Source organism: Columba livia, chromosome 6 (genome assembly GCF_036013475.1).
Source record: "Columba livia isolate bColLiv1 breed racing homer chromosome 6, bColLiv1.pat.W.v2, whole genome shotgun sequence".
Taxonomy (NCBI): domain Eukaryota; kingdom Metazoa; phylum Chordata; class Aves; order Columbiformes; family Columbidae; genus Columba; species Columba livia.
The window spans coordinates 14,281,686-14,301,380 of NC_088607.1; the positions used below are offsets into that span (position 1 = coordinate 14,281,686).

The window sequence follows — 19,695 nt, forward strand, 5'->3', positions numbered from 1 at the left end:
GTCAATGTCAGGTCCAGCAAACACTTGGGGGTTACCTGATAGTGTTCTGTAGGCCCAGATGAGGGGGTTGAGCAGCAAAGAAACAGTAAAAAGCAAAAGGAAGCCTCTTTGCACCGGGATAGACACTAAACACTTATCTCCACAGCTAAACAGCCAAGTACTTCCTTCATGCTACTCTCCCACACAAACAACTGCTGTTACTGGTGTCAGACACTGTGTCAGCAGAGACAGCAGCGGCAGATTTGCAGTCTGTGATAACACACGGCTACGCGAGGGCAAGGGGAGCTGGCTCTGCCTCGCGGGTTTTACGGGTGGGTACACGCACAGCACGCGTCCGCTGGGAGCCCGGAGCGCAGGGTCGCTCCGGCCAGCGCTGGCCAAGCCTGCACCCTCAGCTCCAGAGCTCCTGCTTCCCGTCCCGGGTCCAGGAGGGGAAACCCCAGCCCCACACGCTCCGTGGGAGCCCTTTGCCGGGTGGCACACATTCCCTTGTCCTATGACCTACCCCAGCCAAGGCCCCCACCAGCTACCCCTTGCTCAGGGGAGCTCCAAACCACCCCAGAAACGCAGATACATCCTCCTGCCTCAATGTACCCCTTCCCAGACCCTTCCTCCTGCTCCCAGTGCATCCTTCCCAAGAAACCTCCCCAAAACACACCCCTCAGGCACACAATTGCACCCCAGCGCCTCCTTCCCTAAGCTCACTGCACACCCCCAAACTCCTGCATCTCACCCCAAACTCCGCACATAAACCCCAGTCCCTCTCTCCTTGCTGCAACCTCCCCTGCCCCACTGCCCACCCCTTTACCCCGTGCGGCATCCCCAGCCCCCCGACTGCCCCCAGCCCCCTCCAGGCCGCAGCCCCGGCCGCCTCACCAGTACTTGAGGATGGCTGTGACCTGCAGCGGGTTGGGCTGGTCGGGGTAGAGGCGGCGGCACTCGCCGTAGATCCCGTGCAGCCCCGGCGGGAAGAGCGACGGGAAGGACCCGGACCCGGAGCCGGACCCCGACCCCGAGCCTGACCCCGGTCCGCCGGCGGGAGGACCCCCGCCAGGCCGCACGCCTTCCATGTCCCGGCGGCAGGGACGGCGCGGCGGAGGCAGCTGGTCCCGGCGCGGTGCGGCCCGCTCGGCTCGGCCCCACTCCCGGCCCGGCCCGGCCCGGCCCAAGCGGCACTGCGCGCGGCGCTGCGGGAGGAGGGGGCGGGCCCCGCTGCCTGGGCGATGGTGAGTGACACGGCGGCTCCGCCAATGGTGACGCGCGGCGCGGAGGACGGCCCCACCTCTTCCCCCCGCCCCACGGCACGCCGCCAGCGCGCCCTCTAGCGGCGACAGCCGGGCACGGCGTGGAGCGGGCCTGTGAGGCGCGGGAGGCCCGGGAACCGGGGGCCGTGGGCATGAGGGAGAGCCCAGGAGGGAACAGGAGGTTGCCGGCGCCTGGGTGGGCCCGAGGGAAGAGAAGAGGTGGCCGTGGGGCAGCCTCAGGGGGAGCCCCGCAGCAAGGAGCGGGGAGAAGCCTGTGCAGCGCCGGCCCGGCTGGCGGGGGTTCTGGGGCAGAGGCCTGGGGGGACCTTACCCGGCCCTGGCTCACCCAGGGGGCTACAGCGGGGAAGGGCCCTCCTGCGGCAGCTCCCGCCCGCAGCCATCTCCAGCCTGTGTTAATCTCATTTGAAGAAGCGCGTCTGTAAATCACAGCGGTTCAGGAGCTGGTTCTCTTGGGCTTGTTCTGTCCGTGCAGCAGGGTCTGGTGTGGGACTCACCCCACACTCACCCCGTGCCGTTCATAACCCTGTGGTTCTGTGGGACCACGGCTATGCTCCAAGACTTGGTCAGCTAACAGCTGTATTTATTTTACTATTGCTCTTACAGCTTCTGTTGCTGCTGTCTCAGTATCTTTTACGGTCCTCACAGTGCCTCTGTTCTGCCCACCCCCCCTTCTGTGTCTGTAGGTACCCCGGTGGCAGCTGTGAAGCAATGCAAAGCAACACATTGAAGATCTGGCTCATACCTGAGTTGCAACTACACCTGTGCCCTGCAAAGCCTGGTACATATGTGTGAGCTGGCGCAGGTTGCATAGCCCTATATACCCTTGCTAGAGCAGTGGCCTGCTTTTTAATCAGCATAGAGAAAAAATGAGCTGTAAGAGTGCGGAGAGGATAGGATGAGTGCTCCCGATTGTTGCATTTCTGATTAATGTGGCTGAGAGTTTATTCTAAACTCAACATTCACAAGATACCTTTTAGGAGATCCCATACACTCAAGAAGCTGTCAAGCAGACAAATGACTACCCACTGGGAAAGGAGGTGAGCGTAACGTTTCACTTGTCCCTGTGACACTACTTTTTGTGACATCCACCCAATAAGTCAATTACGGTCAACTAAGAAGGTAAATTTAACAGACTCATGTATAGAATGCTATGTTGGCTTAAAACACACATAATGTGTGTCTCCTGGCGTTTACTGAGGTGATACAATACTGGTATTGAAATCATTCCAACCCCTCCACCCTGTCATACAAAAAACCCTCCTTTACGCTAGGTGAATGATGAAAATCACTGAAGATAAATATCTGAGATGAGAGTATCTGCTTGGACTAAAGGCAGAAACTTACAGAAGAAGAGTCTCAGTGTCCACATGAAAGATGCAGGGCAAGGCAAGCGGGTTGTCAATCAGCATTTGTGTGCACTCACTGGCTGTGAAGTTCGTTTTAACTCATCTGGCGATCCACTCTTGCTCCAAGTTTGAAGTAAACATATCATTTTAGTATTGTTGTCAGATATCAGTTATTCACAGTGCTTTTAGTACAAACCGTAAATAAGAGGCAACATGATTTAATACTTAGAATGCCCATTATGTGCGTGCTTTGTACCGATGCTACTTTTCTGGTTGCTGCACCTCAAAAAATGCAGAGAAACCAGGTAATACTCAGAACAGACACGTTATGACCGGTTCACAGAGATGACTCCATGAAATGACGGGGTGGTAAAACACTTTAATTAGTGATGGATTCCTTCTACAGAAGGTGATGTGATTATTTTTTTCTCTTCCTTTGAGAAAAATTAGGAGGGAAAAAAAGTATTAAACCAGAAATCAGGCAGTTGAAATCCAGTGCATTTTAGTGAAAGGGCACAGTCAGCGCCGGAACGCGGCACCCGCCGCCCCACTCGGGTTTCTCGCCGAAAAGGCACTTTCACCTTAAGGGTTAATTTTGCCATCCGCACTACATCTCCCAGCATGCCCCGCTTCCGGCGCGCCTTCACGCTGGTGCCGCGCGGGGCGCAGACTACGCTTCCCAGCAGGCACCTCGGCCGGAGGAATACAGCACCCAGCCGGCTCCGCGCCGCTGCTCCGCGCATGCGCCGCAGAGGCTGGGCTGTTGCTCCCTGACGGGTGGCTGCGGCGGGTCCTCGCCATGGAGTCCTACGACGTGATAGCGAACCAGCCCGTCGTGATAGACAACGTGAGTGCGGGCGGCCGCGCGTCCTGGGAGCCGGGAGGGCGGGAAGGGCCGGCGGGCCGCAATCCCTTTGTCATCGGGGACGGCCGCGCCCTGCCCGCCGCCGCGCCCCCCCTCCCCCGCCGGCCCGGCCGCCGCCTCGGGCCCTCGTACAGCGCCGTACGCTGCATCCTCGCAGGCCGCCGCTGGGGCGGGGCCGCCGCGGTTCGGCGCACCGCGATTGGCTGCGGCGCTTGCTTCTCACCCGCTGGAGGGCCGCAGCCCCTCGCTGGTGGGGAGCAGCCCCCGGCGCCGCCGAGGTGCCAGCTGGCTGGGAGGGGCGGGGCGTCCCCATTGGTTGGGGCGGCTGTCAATCAGTGGGGGCTGCTCGCCGTTACCTGGCGAAGCCGTGCTCCTCCCGCCACGCCCTTGCGGGGAGCAGCTGTGCTCATTGGCAGCTAGAGCTGTCCGTCAGGCGGGGCTGCACCCCGGTTCTGCGGCCCCGCCTTGTCCCTCTTTGTGCCTGGGGGACAATGGGGGCTGGTGGGCCCGGCCTTGGCCAGGCTCCCGGCATGCTCTGGGGGCAGTCCTTGGCTGGACTCCCGGCATGCCCTGGGGTGCCCGCTCTTCCCTGTCAGGTGATGGTGGAGCTGGGGGCCTGCAGCCGCTCCTGCAGCACAGCCCCAGCGCCTCCAGCCTGGCAGTCGCAGCAAGTGGGAGCTGGCACTCAGGACTCGCATTCCCGTGCTGAAGCCCACGGGAAGCAGAGCTCCTGGAGGAACTGCTCAACAGGGGTTGCATCAGATTTAATTTGACAGTGGGGTGTGGTGTCACAGATGGTGGCTCCTGGCTGATAATGCTTCTTGTTAGTTCAAAGCAGCCCTTCAACCTGTGTGGGTAATAGCTGAGTTGGAGATCAATGGGAGTGATTGTGTGCCTTGGTGAGATACTTCTGGGTCCAGTTCTGAGTAGCCCCATCCATGTTGGCCTCCCAAGAGAAAGGTCTATTTGGGAAGCAGTGGGAGGGCATATCTTGGAGGGAGCCTCCTTTAGTGTTGTGAGTCACAAATTCGTGCTCCTCCCTTCTGACCTCTATTGCCAGTGATTCAGATTTTGTTGTTTCAGAGGGTCAGTGCTGTACTCCTTTCTCCATAATCTTAATTTCTGCTGAATCTGTTTGCTGTATGACATGTGAGCTTGCTAGCCTAGTACTTCTCAACCTATTGCTTTTTTTCCTATAAGCTGAGTGATGTAGGTCTCCTCAGATCAAGCCAGCTATTCTTCTGACCCCTTCTTTGTTATTGATTCCAATTTCCTCTCTACAACTTGAGCTCTCTGATACGGTTTTGGTTTTGTTTCCTCCTCTGGTATCACAGCAGAGACATGTAGGTTAGATAATGAAGGGAAATACCTTATGGAAAAGGAGATTTAGCAGTAGAATTGACTACATGGAGAAAAACATGTTATCGTCATTATTAGAAACATTACAGAATAAGTCAGGTTGATTGTTCTTAGAAAAGACTGGGATTGCACTGACTCTGCTGTGGTATTGGGTGATTACCTAACCATTAAAGTTATTTCCAGGCACTCTGATACTGTGAGGATGAGTTTGTTGTGCTGTAGTCATGTAATTGCAGCCTATATCTAATTTCAGCCTGTCCTTTTGTTATTTGACGTAATGATTGCTGCCTCTGCTTCAGACCTGAAGAAGGGCTCATATGGCAGCAAGTGAATCTGTTTCCCTTCTCATTTTATCAGCTGGTCTTATAAAAGCTAATTCTTCTCCTTCCCCCTCTGATAAATGAGTTCCCATCCCTGTACAAGAAGTAGAATGAAGCAGTTGTGACATCTGTCTTCAGCGCTGCCAGCCGAGGAGCCTTGTGGTGACGCTGCATTTTTGGTGCTGCTCTGAGTTCAGGCAGGATGGGAAGTGGAGCTGCATGGAGTAGGTGCTGCCGTTCCTGCTGCCTCATCGCTGCTGCTCCTTCAAGAGCCGCAAGCAGCTTTTCAAGCCTGAATGTTACCCTGTCTCGTGTGTGTGTGTATGGGAGGGGGAAACGAGATACTGAGCTGGCGATCAAGCCAGACTCTCCCAGTCCCAGCCTTGCTCTAGTATCTCCGTGTGTTCCAAAAGGGCATTAAGGTATGTAGCTAAAAACTCAACAAGGTTTTTTTCTCTTACCAAACAGTACCCTCAGCTTTGTGTTTTCAGCAGGGATAGCTTTGTAATATGCAGTGAGGGCTGGAGCTGTGCCTCAGCACAGCCTTAGTACTCCTCATTGTCCAATAAGTAATTTTTAAAAGAATTGTGTTCCCGTCTTGCACTCCAGCAAGTTTTCTCTGAAATAGATGGTCTGGGAGCTCTGATGATGCAACACACATGTAAACAGACAGCATGGTTCAGCCATGGCCTAAGCAAGTGCAATTTGCTTGACCTCCGTGGAATTGTCTGTGTTTATGTAAAAGAGGATAAGTGGTGGCGTTTTAAACAGCTAAGCTGCCAGTAACAGCCGTTGTGTCTTTGGTTTGCTCCTGGTCTTATAAAATGTGTATCTAATAAAATAGTTTTACAACATGAAATGTGTACTCTTTATAGAAAGTGCTGCATGGCAGATTGGCTCTCTTTGTGATTTTCATTTAAATTTGAGTCCTAAATGCATCAAGATGAATTAATCAATAGCTGACTAGCCACAGAGATAGTGGAAATGGCATGTTCAGTTACTTCAAGATACGAGAATTTTCCATGAGATTATCTTCCTTACTTCTACATTTGACATGTCTTTTTTTATTCTTCTTCTGTTCTTTTGCTCATATAAAAAACCAAACCAAAACAAAACAAAAATGAAAGCCCAGCCAGGATAGTTACAAGTGAAAGTATGTTAATTTTGACATTCTTTTTAAGTTTTAACAAATCAGAGCTTGTAGCAGAAGGGAGGATGCATGGGTTTTTTGTTTATTTGAAACAAAGATTAAAAACCAGGTTTTTAAACCTTCTGAATTAGTCAGGGTTATTTCAAAATTTAAACCTTTTCCTCTCATTGTATAGGAATCTCAAACTGATCTATAGGATATAGATTTACCTGGTGCACATATATCTTCAAAGAAGTAAAGTGTTTTAAAGAAAAACTGAATAGATCAGAAAGTGCTGTTGGGTGTTTGTAGTGTGGAGATGGCGAACAGTTGCGCTCTGTTCATCCCCAGGCGCCTGGAAGCACAACTGTGCTGAAGTCCCATCCTACCAGCATATCTAAACCAGCCATTTGCCTTTGGCTCCAGCCAGGAGTTCAGAACCACCGACACATTCGGTTAACTTTGAACTTCAGTATGTATATATTAAAATGCATAACTTGCTGGGAATCTCACCAGGACATGCTGGGTAATTTTGGACCCAGCATAAGGAAGTTTTGGTCTCTGTGTTAAAATAGGAGCATCATTGTTCTCCTGAAACCACTTCCAGCAGCAGACCATGCTGGCAACAAGATCAGTCACTATCTTGAATACAGTGTTCAATAAGCACAATATTCTTATGTGGTCACGTTACCATGTTTGATTTAACTTGTTTGCTATGGGGCTTTACAAAGGATGGTATTCTTTCCCAGGTATAGAGTTGTTTATAAGCTAGGATAAAGAAAAACAAAATAGTGGGTTTGTTTTATTCCTCGTTTTGCTTTGAAGTGAATAGCCATAAGAGAGTCAGTCTAAAGGAAAAGCTTTTTTAGGCTTCAGAGGCCACATTGTCCCATGGGTACCTGGCAGTGCAGACCCTGGGAGTCCCTCGTGCCCAGAGGCAGAAGTCCTGCCTGGGCGCCAGCTTGTCTCTGCTCTGTGAGCCAGCCTGCCTGCTGCTGTTTGTCAGGACAGGAGGATTCAAGGGATCTGTCTTATAACTAGCTCAGTCTGGTTTGCAGAGTGTTCCTGACAATCATCTCTTCTGGTTGCATCCCGGCAGCTCCAACTCTGGCAGGTTTAAGGCAGCCTTGATGGCAGGGCGCTCATGCTCTGTGCAGAGCCTGGCACCTCGGCTGGCACTGCTGATGGAAATAGATTGGGAATAAGGCGCTAGATTGTGAACTGGAGTGTCCGGAGCCGCCCCACATGCCTTTCTGCTGAGCCTGCTCTGGCTGTTGACCTCTGGCACTGGAACAGTGCCGGCGGCTGGGATGTCAGCATCGGAAGCCGCTGCAGCCAGAGCTCCTCTGGCAAAGCCCTGAGCAACTCATTGGGCCTCAGCCTCCAGGTGAAAGCAGCGATGCTGACTTGTGCATAGGTGGTGCAAAGGGAAAAGCAGTGGAGGAGCTGTCTCATGACTCATTTGAAAATGCTCTGGAGCAGCTAAAACGTCTTTTTGGCCTCAAAAAAGAGGAGTCTTGCTGCAGAGCCTTTGAGAGTGATCAGGAACTTGACAGGTTTCAGCGCAAACTCACGTGCTTTGCTCTAAGTACAGGATAAAGTAGAATTGCTCCTCTTTCTGCAGAAGTATTTACTCCAATGGTAGTGTAGCATTATCACTGAAACGGCTTATCCAAGGCGATCCTATGAAAATCCACTCCTTAGCAAAACTTGGGTGCTCCTGCAAGCCACGCGTTGTTTCAAGGAGCCATTCCCTTGCATGGGAAGAGGAAACGGAGGAAGGGAAGGAGTCAGCACAGATCCAAGTCGATGATGGGGTTCCCAGGATGCCTCCAGATGATACCAGCGGGGATGGGAGCTGTGCCCTGCACTGACTCCCTGCCAGGGCCTCCCTGGAGCTGCTTTCACCCGCTCTGGGTTTGCTGCTTGTGCTGCTTTGAATGTCACAGGAGGCTTTTTGGACTTGAGCCTTTCTGACTGCCATACCTAATCTCTTCTTCATTGTCCCTTTTAAACAAGCCCCATCCTGTCAGCTGCTCTTCCTGCTGCCAGCCCTTGCCCTGTAGTCTGACTGGCACCTTTGTTCTTTACAGGCCCCAGTCTGGTTTATTTTCCAGTGTTTTTTCTGACCACATTTCTGTGACCTGTCTCCGTAGTATTAGATAGTTTATCCACCACCTGATCTTCTTTCCCTTAGTCTCCACTCCAGCCTGTTTCACACAGTCCTTTCCTACTTCTTTCTCTGATTTTTATCCACACCCCCTTTCTATCCTTTCCAGATCTGTAGCCTTCATCTTCCCCCTTTAGCACTGGCTCCTTATGCTGGCAGGGTTTGATTGCTCTTGCTCAGCTTTCTGCAGTGCTCTCCTCTACCCAGAGAGTATTTAAGATCGACAGAAAACTGCAGAGCTGGGATTTAGCCTCCTGCACCCCTAGCAATAGCATTGTGTGGAAAACTACTTGCCTGTACAGAGCAGCATTTGTGTGTGTATGGAGCAGTACCAGGACACTCGAGGGTGTTTGTGCCATGTGTGATGTTGGTGCCAGGGAAGGTGCTAGTTACTCCCCTTCAGTGGCCAAGCTGGCCTGCTGGCACCTTCCCATCCCCAGCTCTGCCTGGAGAATGTATCCCTGGGGAGCTTTATTCTAGTATTATAAAAAGGAGAGGATCTGGCAGTGCTGATGTACTTGGCTGCTCCATTAAGACTTGTGAAGATGGCCAAATGAATGATAAGCTCACGTATTTATCTGTTGTTCCTACAGGGCTCGGGTGTGATAAAAGCAGGCTTTGCAGGTGATCAAATACCAAAATACTGCTTTCCAAACTAGTAAGTATTCTGCTGGTCTTGGTAAGTTCTTAGTACTGTGTACCAATTCTTTGGCTCATAGAGGGGAACAATGGTCCAGTTTTGCAACTGTATAAATAAGCTGTTCTTCTGCCTGCTTCACAGAAGCATCAGGGAGGGGAGGTCTCTGCTATTAAATACTTTGAGATTTTCTGGGGGGACACACACCATAAAAATGACTTGTCATTTTGTCAGGCTCAACACCCAGCCAAAGATGTAGGATCCTTTACTCTTGAGACACGAGGAAAAGGACCGAGAAAAAGACAAAGTTGGGACGAGAGGTGTGAAGTCCTCTATATTTCTTTGGTGTGTGGTCTGATGTCTCGATTCCTGCCAAACTTCCTTGGAAGTTTTCTGAGAGTTTTGCTGGAAGAAGGACTACTAGATCATGAACTCTGAATAGTGAATGTCTTCTATTTTCAATGCGGTGGATTTTTAATGAGTATATTTGTGTTCTGAGCAATGTGTTCTGTATGGTGAGGTGGGGTGTGGGACTATAAATGTCTAATCTGAGAAGGCTACCTGAGGTCAGGCAACACCACGTGGATGTATCACCTCAGACCATTGCTCACTCTGGCTGTGTTCCCCCCAGGCACTGTTGGAACAAATAAGTCCTGAATCACCAGGGAAAGTGTGGCCAGACTCAACTGGCTTATGTCCTGCCAGGTCAGAACTGTCTACAGTCTGTTCCCTTCATCTCTGATTTTGAGATTAGCTGAGAGCAAACCTGGGTCTGTTTGCACCTGCTAGCGCCCCCATACTTGCCCAGCACTTTGAAAGCACTGGTTAGGACAGAGAGTAACACAAAGTAGTTAATCTTTGGGTGTATCTGAGCTCTCAGCATTTATACTCTTGCCTCTGTTCTAGTGTGGGCAGACCGAAGCACATTCGTGTTATGGCTGGTGCTTTAGAAGGGGACATTTTCATTGGTCCAAAGGCAGAGGTAAGAAAACCTCTATGCTGCACGTCTCCATATATCTCTGTATGCTGCTGTGAGGAGGGGCTGTAGCAGTTGTGTTTAAAAGGGCTGTGGTTCATTTGTACCAGTGTATAGATCTGAAGAGCAGAAAAGGTTTGTGTGGTTACATTCCCATCTTATTGACTGGGAACTTTAGAAATGGGCTCTACTTTGGTTGCCTTCTATCTCCCTGGTGTGAACAGGAATCTTGCTTTCCACGGTCCTGCTTTTGTCAGCATGGAGTCTTGGGGCCTCACATTTCTTGTGAGCCCTCCAAACAACATTCCCCAATACCAGCCTGTTATGTTTTGTATCATGACTGAGCTGGAAGAACAAAAGTACCATTTGATAGGTGTCTGTATGTTGGCTTGAAAACTGTTGGGATAGAATGTGCTCTGCAAACACAGTATAAAAAGACCTTGTTTAATCTCATTAATACTTCTCTAGGAGAGATGTTTGTGATAAATGTTCAGTTTTTGCCCTATATGCTAGAGATAAATTGTCTTTTAGTGAATCAAAAATGAGTCTGCCAGATGAAATCATAGTCATAGTGCTTAGAAATGTGGTTTTGAGTCTCTGGCAGGTATGCTCTATTGTCCTTTCTGTTTGCTCAGGAGCACAGAGGTCTCCTCTCAATCCGATACCCGATGGAGCACGGCATAGTGAAGGACTGGAACGACATGGAGCGCATTTGGCAGTATGTGTATTCAAAAGACCAGCTTCAGACGTTCTCAGAGGAGGTGAGATACCTCATTACAGAATGGCACAGGTGACATTCAGTGTGTGTGGTACAACAGGAGCCTTGGAAGTCCAGGAAAGATTTGGGACTTTTCCTTTGCTCTTCTTTCTAAATGTGTCTGCTGTTAAATTGGGCTCTTTCACCTCTCAGGAAATACTGCACAAAAGTGTCCAGGCAGAGTTCCTCTCTAGTTCTGGCCTGACTGAAAATCTGACTTTCAACATTTGTTATTCACACTCTCTCTAGCAATTCTGCTCTAGGCCAAGTGCTTCTAACTTTTCCTGTTTGGCCTGCGCATCAGGCACATCCACCTGGCAGTGACATACTTTGAACAGAGGAAGGAGAAAACCACAATCCTTCGGTCTGGAAGGAGCTGACCAAGAAGTTATTAAATGACTGAGAGCAGTAGGTTGTATAAGTGGAGTAGGAATATTTCTGCCGGCTTGTGCTAAGACCGTATGCCTTTACCCTTTCCTAGTGTCTGTATTTCGGTTAATCTGGCTGACTTTTGGTGCTGAAAGTCATCTTGTTCATCCTTCACAGGACAGGAACAGTCACAGAGCAGATTTCCTAACACTTCTTCATAACTAGGCCAGGAGGACCTGCTTGTCCTCCGATTTGATAGAGGTTATTCACAGTTAAGCACACCTCAGTACCTGTCCTCTTGCACTAGTGGTACCTAAAGTGAATAAATACACAGAGCAGAAATTTTCAGGAACACACATCTAGCTGCCTCCTGGTTACTGCAGCACGGCTCCTTCTTTTCTTTACCAGCATCCTGTGCTGCTGACGGAAGCACCTCTAAACCCACGCAAGAACAGAGAGCGTGCTGCTGAGGTGTTTTTTGAGACCTTCAATGTGCCAGCACTATTCATCTCCATGCAAGCTGTGCTTAGCCTGTAAGTGTGTTTTGTCTTTGATTTGTGTTTGTGAAATGTTGCTGGGAAATGCGTTTGTTTTACAAACAACAACAACAAAACCCAAAACAAAACAGAAGACTGTACTGATGTCTGACTTATCCCCTTTTCAAACAAGAAATGAAATTCAATTTTAATTTCTGTAATATGGAGTTTACAGGAATTTGCTGGACTATGAGGAGAATTAGGTTGTTGGTTTTTTCTCACCCCTCTTCCTGTGAAATCTCTGCTCCCTGAGCTGAGCTTGGCTGTGCTGGATACTTGCTGTCACTTGGGACTGCTTGCTCTGACATGTTTGTTTGCCCCTTTGCTAGCTACGCTACTGGGAGGACCACAGGAGTGGTGCTAGACTCCGGGGATGGCGTCACCCACGCGGTTCCCATCTATGAAGGCTTTGCCATGCCTCACTCCATCATGCGGATCGACATTGCCGGCCGGGATGTCTCACGCTTCCTGCGCCTCTATCTCCGGAAGGAAGGCTATGACTTCCACACCACCTCTGAGTTTGAGATTGTCAAGACCATCAAGGAGGTGATGTACTGTCTTTTTCTGTGTTTATCCAAGAAGGGATTTCTGCCCAAGGGAGGTTGTGACTTGTGAAGTCTAATGGGAATTGCCAGCCTACCCATTACTAATAATAGTTCCACGCCTCATTCCTTTGCCTGAGGGCCACCAAGGTGGTTAAAGGACTGGAGCATCTCTCATAGGAGAAAAAGCTGAGAGAGCTGGGACTGTTGAGCTGCAAGCAGAGAAGGTTGGGGAGCATCTTACCAATGTATTAATATATAAATACCTGAAGGGAGAGTGCAAGGAAAACAGAGCCAGGCTCATTTCAGTGATGTCCAGTGAGAGGACAAGAGGCACAAAATGAAGCACAGGAGGGTCTGTCTGAACATAAACTTTTTTACTGTGAGGGTGACCAAGCACTGGCACTAGTTGTCCAGAGAGCTGTGGAGCCTCCATCCTTAGTGATACTCAAAAGCCACCTGGACATGGTCCTGGGCAACATGCTCTAGGTGGCCATGCTTTAACAAGGCAGGTAGAGAAGATGACCTCCAGAGGTCCCTGGCAACCTCAACCGTCTCATTTTCTGGGAGACTTATAGTCCAGGTCACATCTAATCCCTGTTGAGGGGCTGTTAAGATGGAGGTGAAGACAGGCTGGTGGTTCGGAGTTTGTTTTGCCTTTATCTGTGCTGCAGTTTCTCAGAGTCTGATGATATCTCTCACTAGTGCTGGACTTCAGGGCAAGGCTCTAAAATCCAGGGCAGGCAGGGATCACAAGCAGGAGGAAACAACTTGATGTTCATTCTCTTGTCTATACACTTCGCTTTAAGATTAATTTTAGCTGTGGAAGGTGTTGCAGATTTCTAGGATATATGGGCCTGGAACTTGCAGTGAGATTTCTCTTGATGCTGGTGCCATTTGTGACTTGCTTTGCAAATCTGAGGGGTTGAGAGCAGCTTCTTGTGTTTGCAGCTTTCTTGCCTTGGGAGAAGTTTGGATATGCTGCCTGAATGCACCATGGCAAGCACAAAGCTGAGATCCTGGAGTTTGTCAGTCCCAAAAGCTGCCTGTGGTCTGTTGGAGTCTGTCGGACTCAAGATGTTTTGGTGTTTTTTTTTTGTTTGCTTGTTTTTTTGTTTTAAAGGAGGAAAATGTTAGGAAAGAAATTTGGAGATGTTGAGAAGACTAGAGGAGAAATTACCTTAAAAGGGGAACTCTTAATACCTGCTTCAGTGCAAACGTTGTTCTCTGTTTCTTGGTTTACTGTGAGAGTGGTCAAACACTGGAACAGGTTGCCCAAAGAGGTTTGTAGATTCTCCACCTGTGGAGGTGCTCCAGACATGGCTGGACATGGTTTTGGGCAGCCTGCTCTAACTGACCTTGCCTGAGCAAGGCTGTTGGACTAAGTGATCTAAAGAGGCCTCTTCCAGCCCACGTTTCACATGTTTCAGTGAGTCTGTTTAGATTTTATTTTTTTTTAATACCCAAATGATTACATTTGGAATAGCGAAGCTTATTGTGGAATAGAAAATACAGGGTGCTGCAGCAGTTTGAAAAGTCACAGTATTTTGTTTCCTGTGTAGTTTAAAATAGGAAGTGAGCGTCTTAGATCACATTAAGAATTTTTTGCTGTTAGCTTTTAGTTATCCTTTACCCTGTTGAAATGCAATAATGCACTTTGTTCATGCTCCTAATCTGTTGTGAAGTTACCTGAGCCTACCTTTATACAAGGTTAATGTCACTAAAGGTGATCTAGGTGTGTGTTTTACTTTGCCCTGCAATAGGCTGGAAGCGCTCACAGGTTATTTACACCATCTGCACTAGAGGGAGGTAAATTCTAAGCAGTAAGAGAGCTGGAAGCAAGAGGTGAGCAGCAGCTAGAGGGGGTGTGAGCATCCTCAATGGAGCTGTAGCATGAACAGGTATTTTACTTAATGTGAACCTAAAAGCTCTTTACCCCAGCACAAAATATTGTTGAAATTGGTTTCCCCAAAGAGATACATAGATTTTGATTATTAGTGAGAAAAGTATTTTCTCAGAGGCATTTGGGTTTGCCTTTCTCATCTCCCTCTCCCTGACTCTGTTTCCTCTCCAGCGTGCCTGCTACCTGTCAATAAACCCCCAGAAGGATGACACTCTGGAAACTGAGAAGGCTCAGTACTACCTGCCAGATGGAAGCACTATTGAGGTTTGTAGGGACCACTCAGAGGATTCCTCATGTGAAGCACAGGGTTTCCAGAGTAGCCTTCTGCCCAGTGGTGGGAAATTTAATGCACTGTTAAGTGGGAGGGGATAATTTTAAAAGACCAGAACTGATTCCAGACTTTTGACTGGGAACTAGAATTTTTAGGGAAAGAGAGTGTTATTAGAAACCTCCCAACTTCTACTGGAAGTCCTGGTTAAGAATGTAGTTTGACAATGGGCACTCTGAGCTGTTTGAGTGCAGGCACTGGTCTAGCAGATATTTATGCAGATCAGGTGTGGAGTGTGAGTTGTAATCCGTTCACTGTAAATTCAGCAGTGCTTTTGCATGTGGCTTTTGACCTGCCTAGAGGTGCAGAAACAATTGCTTTGAAGAGTGAGTTAGGAAGACTCCTGAAAAGACAGCCCTCTACAAAATGGTTGAAGGAGGGGAAATACAGGTCTTACCTCCAGCACCCAGAGGTGGACCTGCTCCCTTTTCTGCCAGTGACCTGCTCTATGGGGCTGAGCAAGTTTCTTCATCGCCTTCACCTACAAAATGGAAATAGTACCTTTTCTAGGAGCAGTAGACTGAACTGGTGTACACTTGGGAGCTAGCAGTGCAGCATGAATGTCAAGGAAACTGTTACTCTGAAGTTTCACCTAAGACAAGTCCAAACTGTAGAGAGTGAAAAGAGCCACAATGCACTCTTTTCCCCTCTGTGCTAACTTCTCCCTTGCAGATCGGCCCTGCCCGTTTTCGGGCCCCAGAGCTCCTGTTCCGGCCGGACCTGATAGGGGAGGAATGTGAAGGACTCCACGAAGTGCTCGTTTTTGCCATTCAAAAATCAGACATGGACCTGAGGCGAACGCTGTTCTCCAACATCGTGCTGTCTGGCGGCTCCACGCTTTTCAAAGGTTCCTGCCTCTCCTCTTTCAGGGGGCTGTGACACACCTGAGCTCTTGCTTCCTTCTCATATGAAACTGGGCACCCAGCTTGTCCTGTGGGATGAGGGCTGCGGGAACGCTGCTCTCTCGGGTTATTTAATTTTCTGAGTCCTGGTCATACCCTTCTGGGCATGCAAGACACCTCTGCCCTGCATGTCACTTCCTGGGCTCAAAGGGCTTTTTCTTCCTATCACTCTGCCTGTGTGACTCATTTCTGCTGCTCTACTTCAGGATAGTTGAGACCAGGCATGTGAAAGGCTCTTGCACCTGCTAAAATTCCTTTAGGTCTTTGGTGTGTGGGAGAGTCCAATGGTCCCAGTACTGCATGAAGTGTCAGCTGCACATGTGCAGAAAGCTTTCTCCCCATCAGCTTCAATATACCCTCTGCCAGAACCCGTTAGCTTGTTATCCACAGGTGGACATCTCCAGATAGGTCCTAGTCTTCCTGTTCAGACCCTGCTCCCCAGTGCAAATGAGCTGGACACAGGAGGAATGCTCAGGGAAAGATGAGAGAACTGGCCCACCTGTGTTCCTAGCTAAAAATCTTGTGTGCTGGTCTCAAGTTGCTGCCGAGGCATGGAGCCTGTTGAGCCAGTGTTTGAGGTCTGCCTGAGGGAGAGAGAATCCCGTTATCCCACTGGCTGTGTTCTGCGCCTCTCCAAACTGGTCTCACTCTGATATCTGCAGTGGGATATTTGAGTAGGGCTGCACAAGGCATGTCCGCATTGTTAGTAGATGGAATCTGGGAGTTTGCTGAGAGGCTCAGACTACATATTTTGTGTTTTGTGTAGGTTTTGGAGACAGACTGTTGAGCGAAGTGAAGAAACTAGCTCCGAAGGACGTCAAAATAAGGGTAGGGTCTTTTGTGTTTATATCACTCCCTATGTGTGGTGTTCTGTGGCCTTTAAAGAACCCCACGCTGAGAGTGCAGCTGCCATTTGCTTCAAACCAGAAATGGCTTTTGTGAGACAGCCCAACAGCCTTTCCTGTTGTGATGAAAACCTGTTTGTTTTCATCACTAAGAATGTGTCTCCTCTGACATGATCCAGGATCCTGGACTGCAGTGGCTGTTTCGAGGGGAAGCTGCTGGGTGTCTTTCTGGTGGGAGGGACCATACCTGTGTTTGTGCACTGTCAGCTGTAGTGACATGAGGGCAACGTGCCAGGAGGAGCAGACTGGAGCTTGGGAAGGTACTGACCAATCCTCTCTTTTTCTCCCAGATATCAGCTCCTCAGGAGAGATTGTATTCCACGTGGATTGGGTACGTACTGCAGTGACACGTCTTGCTGTGGGGTGTGTGCTGGGGAGGTGCAGCCTGTCGGCACTTGCACTCTTGTCCCTCCTGGTGCTGCGTGTCGGGAGGGTTTCATCTCTCAGCTGCGCAGTGCTCAGCACAGTTACTGAGCCTGACTCCCTCCACACTGCCAGCCCCCGTACCTTTTCTTTCCTTCAGGCTCCTGCAGGACCTGTTAATTTTCCTCATTTTACCAGTCTTAACATACAGTCTAAGGTAGAACAAGCTCATAGGTAGTACATTCCTTAGGGCAGAGGCTGTAGGTACGTTCTCCCTCTTGTGTACATTTTTGCTGCAGATTGGGAGAACTACACTCTGCTCTGTAATCCTAGAAAGTGAGAGCAGTTCCCTAGTGAAGAGCACTGGTGTTGGGAGGAGCAGTCGCAGGTCATTTGGGAGGGGTGGCTGGTGCCAGGCTGCGCGTGGTTGAGGCCAACAGGAGGGGAAGCGACTGTCCAGAGCATGTTTCTGTTGCAGGTAACTGGGAGCCTCAGGACCTTTCTGACATGGGGAAGTGTCACACAATAGAAACAGCTCATCTCTGCAGAGCTATGAGTGCTCCCAACACTAACCTGTAACATCTCTGTCTCTCCCCAGTGGTTCTATCCTGGCTTCACTGGACACCTTTAAGAAAATGTGGGTTTCGAAAAAGGAATATGAAGAAGATGGAGCTCGTGCCATCCAGCGACAAGCCTTCTAGCCCTGGGACCTGTCCTCAGTCTCCTCCGAAGACTCACTTCAGTTCTAAACTCGCTTTTCTGAGTCCGAGTGTCTGAGAGCTGCCTGTGTGTGTGTGTGTGCCAGCATGCCCCGATGTCACTGAGCAGACGACAGCAGCAGGAGGGTTGTATTAGTACTACTAACTACTTATTTTCTTATTTTATTTTTGTTTTATTTTTGGTTTTGTTTTTTAAATGGAAAGGGGAAAATACCAATCTGAATTTCTCCTGAACAGCCCATTCCTTTTTCATTTCAGTCTCTTAATTTCTGTATCGCAATCACATTTGTCACTTTAAAACAAAAAAAAAGCAAGCAAAAACAAAGGGAACAGCTTATAGGAACTGCCTAGCAAGCCTGAAGGGAGCCAACCACTGCAGACTGCTCACATGGGCTTTAGTCAGCCGACTGCAATGCCTGGATTGTCTGGAAACATGTAGCTGAAGCCCCATCGCTACTTTTTTCTTCAGCAGTGTCTTCACCATCAGTAGGTTTTTTGAAGTTGTTTTTAATATAATTTTTTATTAAGAGAAAGCACATTCTCAACAGCTAAGCCCATTTGCCCCCACTGTTTTTGGTGCGTGAGTGTGTGTACGCATGTGTAACTTCTTAGCCTGATGTGCGGGTCTGCACCGCAGCTGGAGAAGTTGGTGATAGGACTTAGTTTGTATTGCATGGAGTAGAACAAAGCAAATCTTATCAGCTGTCATTGTACTAGACGGTTATTCTCTTGTACCTTTTTTTAAATACTTTTTCTCCTCTGGAAGCAAGTGCCCCAGAGTGGGGGTGAAGGCACTTGTGTGTTCCCCCTCAACCTGCCAGCATATACAGTGCTGAGTTCTCATGTTTGTTCTCTGTAAGAGTCAAGGCTGTTTCCCTCCTTCCTGCAGTGTCAGGCCAAAGGGAGCATGTATCTGCAGCCAGGCATAACTCTTGTGTACTTTATCCATTCTGGGGCAAAATAATAATCGGAAAGGTGCATTGTAATGTAAGAATTGTTTCAGTTATTGCAATGTCTGAGGATATCTCAAATACTGACCACAGCACCTGGGAATTACTCTTTGGGTCTTCTTTGATCACCTGCTACCCTGCTGTCCGTTGTTGATGTTAACACTGTTTACAGCACACATGCGTAGTGGAATTGCCAGCCCTGCGACAACGCGCAGCAGCTGCTCTTTAGGGCGTCTCCTTGTTCTCTGTGAATACACTAAATGAGAGGACAATAAACTGTACGAGGACATTGGTGGGAGCAGCAGCTTTGTTAGCAGGAGGCTGTGGCGATGGCTGCGTTCTGCTGTACTGCTGATGCCTTTCTGCTCACCTGGTGGCTGCTTCACTTCTGTTTTCACAGCCATGGGCAGCCCTACAGCCCCGCTTGCGTTGGCATGTGTCACTCTTCCTTCCTTATGCATTATTTGGTGCTTTTCTTTTTTCTTTCATCCTGTTAATTTTCTGCAGGACCTCGCAGTAGCAGTGGAGCTGGAGTTTCTCTGTGGCAGTTCATCCCTGTTCCCTCCTTTCTGTTTGTTGCCGTGCATCACCTCGGGGTCCCCCTCAAGCGCAGAGATGGGGTGAGAGCTGGGGGGCTGCAGAGGCCTGGCAAAGCTGGGGCACGGGCCCAGCTGAGAGGATGTCAGCAGCAGTGTGCAGGGTGCTGCTCCAGGGGGAACTGCTGTGCTCGCAGAGGCTGTAGCCAGGCAGGTGGGGTGGTCTCTTCCCAGCTGAGGCCAGGTTGCTTGTTCACCTACCCCCATCAGAGCAGAGTGTGTATTTTTAAGCAAGAACCTGTCAGAGAAGAGCAGGCAGTGCTCAGCCTTATTCTGCTGTAAAATCAGTTGCGTTCTTGCGGGTTTGTTGCAGCGTACAGACGGGAAGCAAATCCTTCTTGGTGCAGTTTGCACACGCCCCAGGCAGTGCCAGTGATCTTCCCCCCGCCCCTCTGCTGGCCTGGCAGAAGCAGCAGTGCTCCATTTTGTAACCTGCAGTGACTGCACTGAAAGGTGCCGCCTCCAATCTAGCATTCATTTGATCTGCCTGACTGTTCCCTCGCACACTGTCCAAACCATGTTGCCTGGTGGTGCCCAGCATATTTAAATAAAGTCATTCATATACAACTCTCAAGCCTCCTGGCCTCATCTGCCCACATTTGCAATTTTCAGGAGGTAACCTGCGTTCTTCTCTTGCCTGTGCAGAACTGTTGCTGGCCAATCTCTGCGAGGAGGCACCATTTCTGGTCCAGGATTACCTTCCTGATCTGGCTGTTGAGCTGAGGGAGGAGAGGCCTGGGCTGCAGCCCTGGGCTGCA

General features: G+C 49.5%; 2 protein-coding genes across 7 annotated transcripts in view; one reads left to right on the plus strand and one right to left on the minus strand.

The window, feature by feature from the left end:
* SUFU (SUFU negative regulator of hedgehog signaling) overlaps nt 1-1,191 on the minus strand; it is a 97,421-nt gene extending 96,230 nt beyond the window's left edge. The window contains exon 1 of one of the 5 annotated variants that reach the window (XM_065067157.1): nt 877-1,186. In XM_065067157.1, the coding sequence (XP_064923229.1) occupies nt 877-1,070 (194 nt within the window). In that variant the 5' untranslated portion in view covers nt 1,071-1,186. Of the gene's footprint in view, nt 1-876 lie in introns of all 5 variants that reach the window. The other 4 variants (XM_065067158.1, XM_065067159.1, XM_065067160.1 and 1 more) reach the window with 4 other exon arrangements.
* A 2,084-nt stretch (nt 1,192-3,275) lies between these two features.
* On the plus strand, nt 3,276-19,504 carry ACTR1A (actin related protein 1A). 2 transcript variants are annotated; one of them, XM_021295893.2, is made up of 12 exons: nt 3,278-3,458; nt 9,048-9,112; nt 9,326-9,411; nt 9,998-10,073; nt 10,703-10,828; nt 11,602-11,726; nt 12,059-12,275; nt 14,346-14,438; nt 15,175-15,349; nt 16,171-16,232; nt 16,600-16,640; nt 17,271-19,504. In XM_021295893.2, the coding sequence occupies exons 4-12, from the start codon at nt 10,026-10,028 to the stop codon at nt 17,371-17,373; spliced, it is 990 nt and encodes a 329-aa protein (XP_021151568.1). In that variant the 5' UTR covers nt 3,278-3,458; nt 9,048-9,112; nt 9,326-9,411; nt 9,998-10,025; the 3' UTR covers nt 17,374-19,504. The 2 variants fall into 2 exon arrangements, with proteins under 2 accessions (XP_005508585.1, XP_021151568.1); XM_005508528.3 differs by lacking the exon at nt 9,326-9,411 and having other exon boundaries at nt 3,276-3,458.
* Nucleotides 19,505-19,695: the final 191 nt, after the last annotated feature.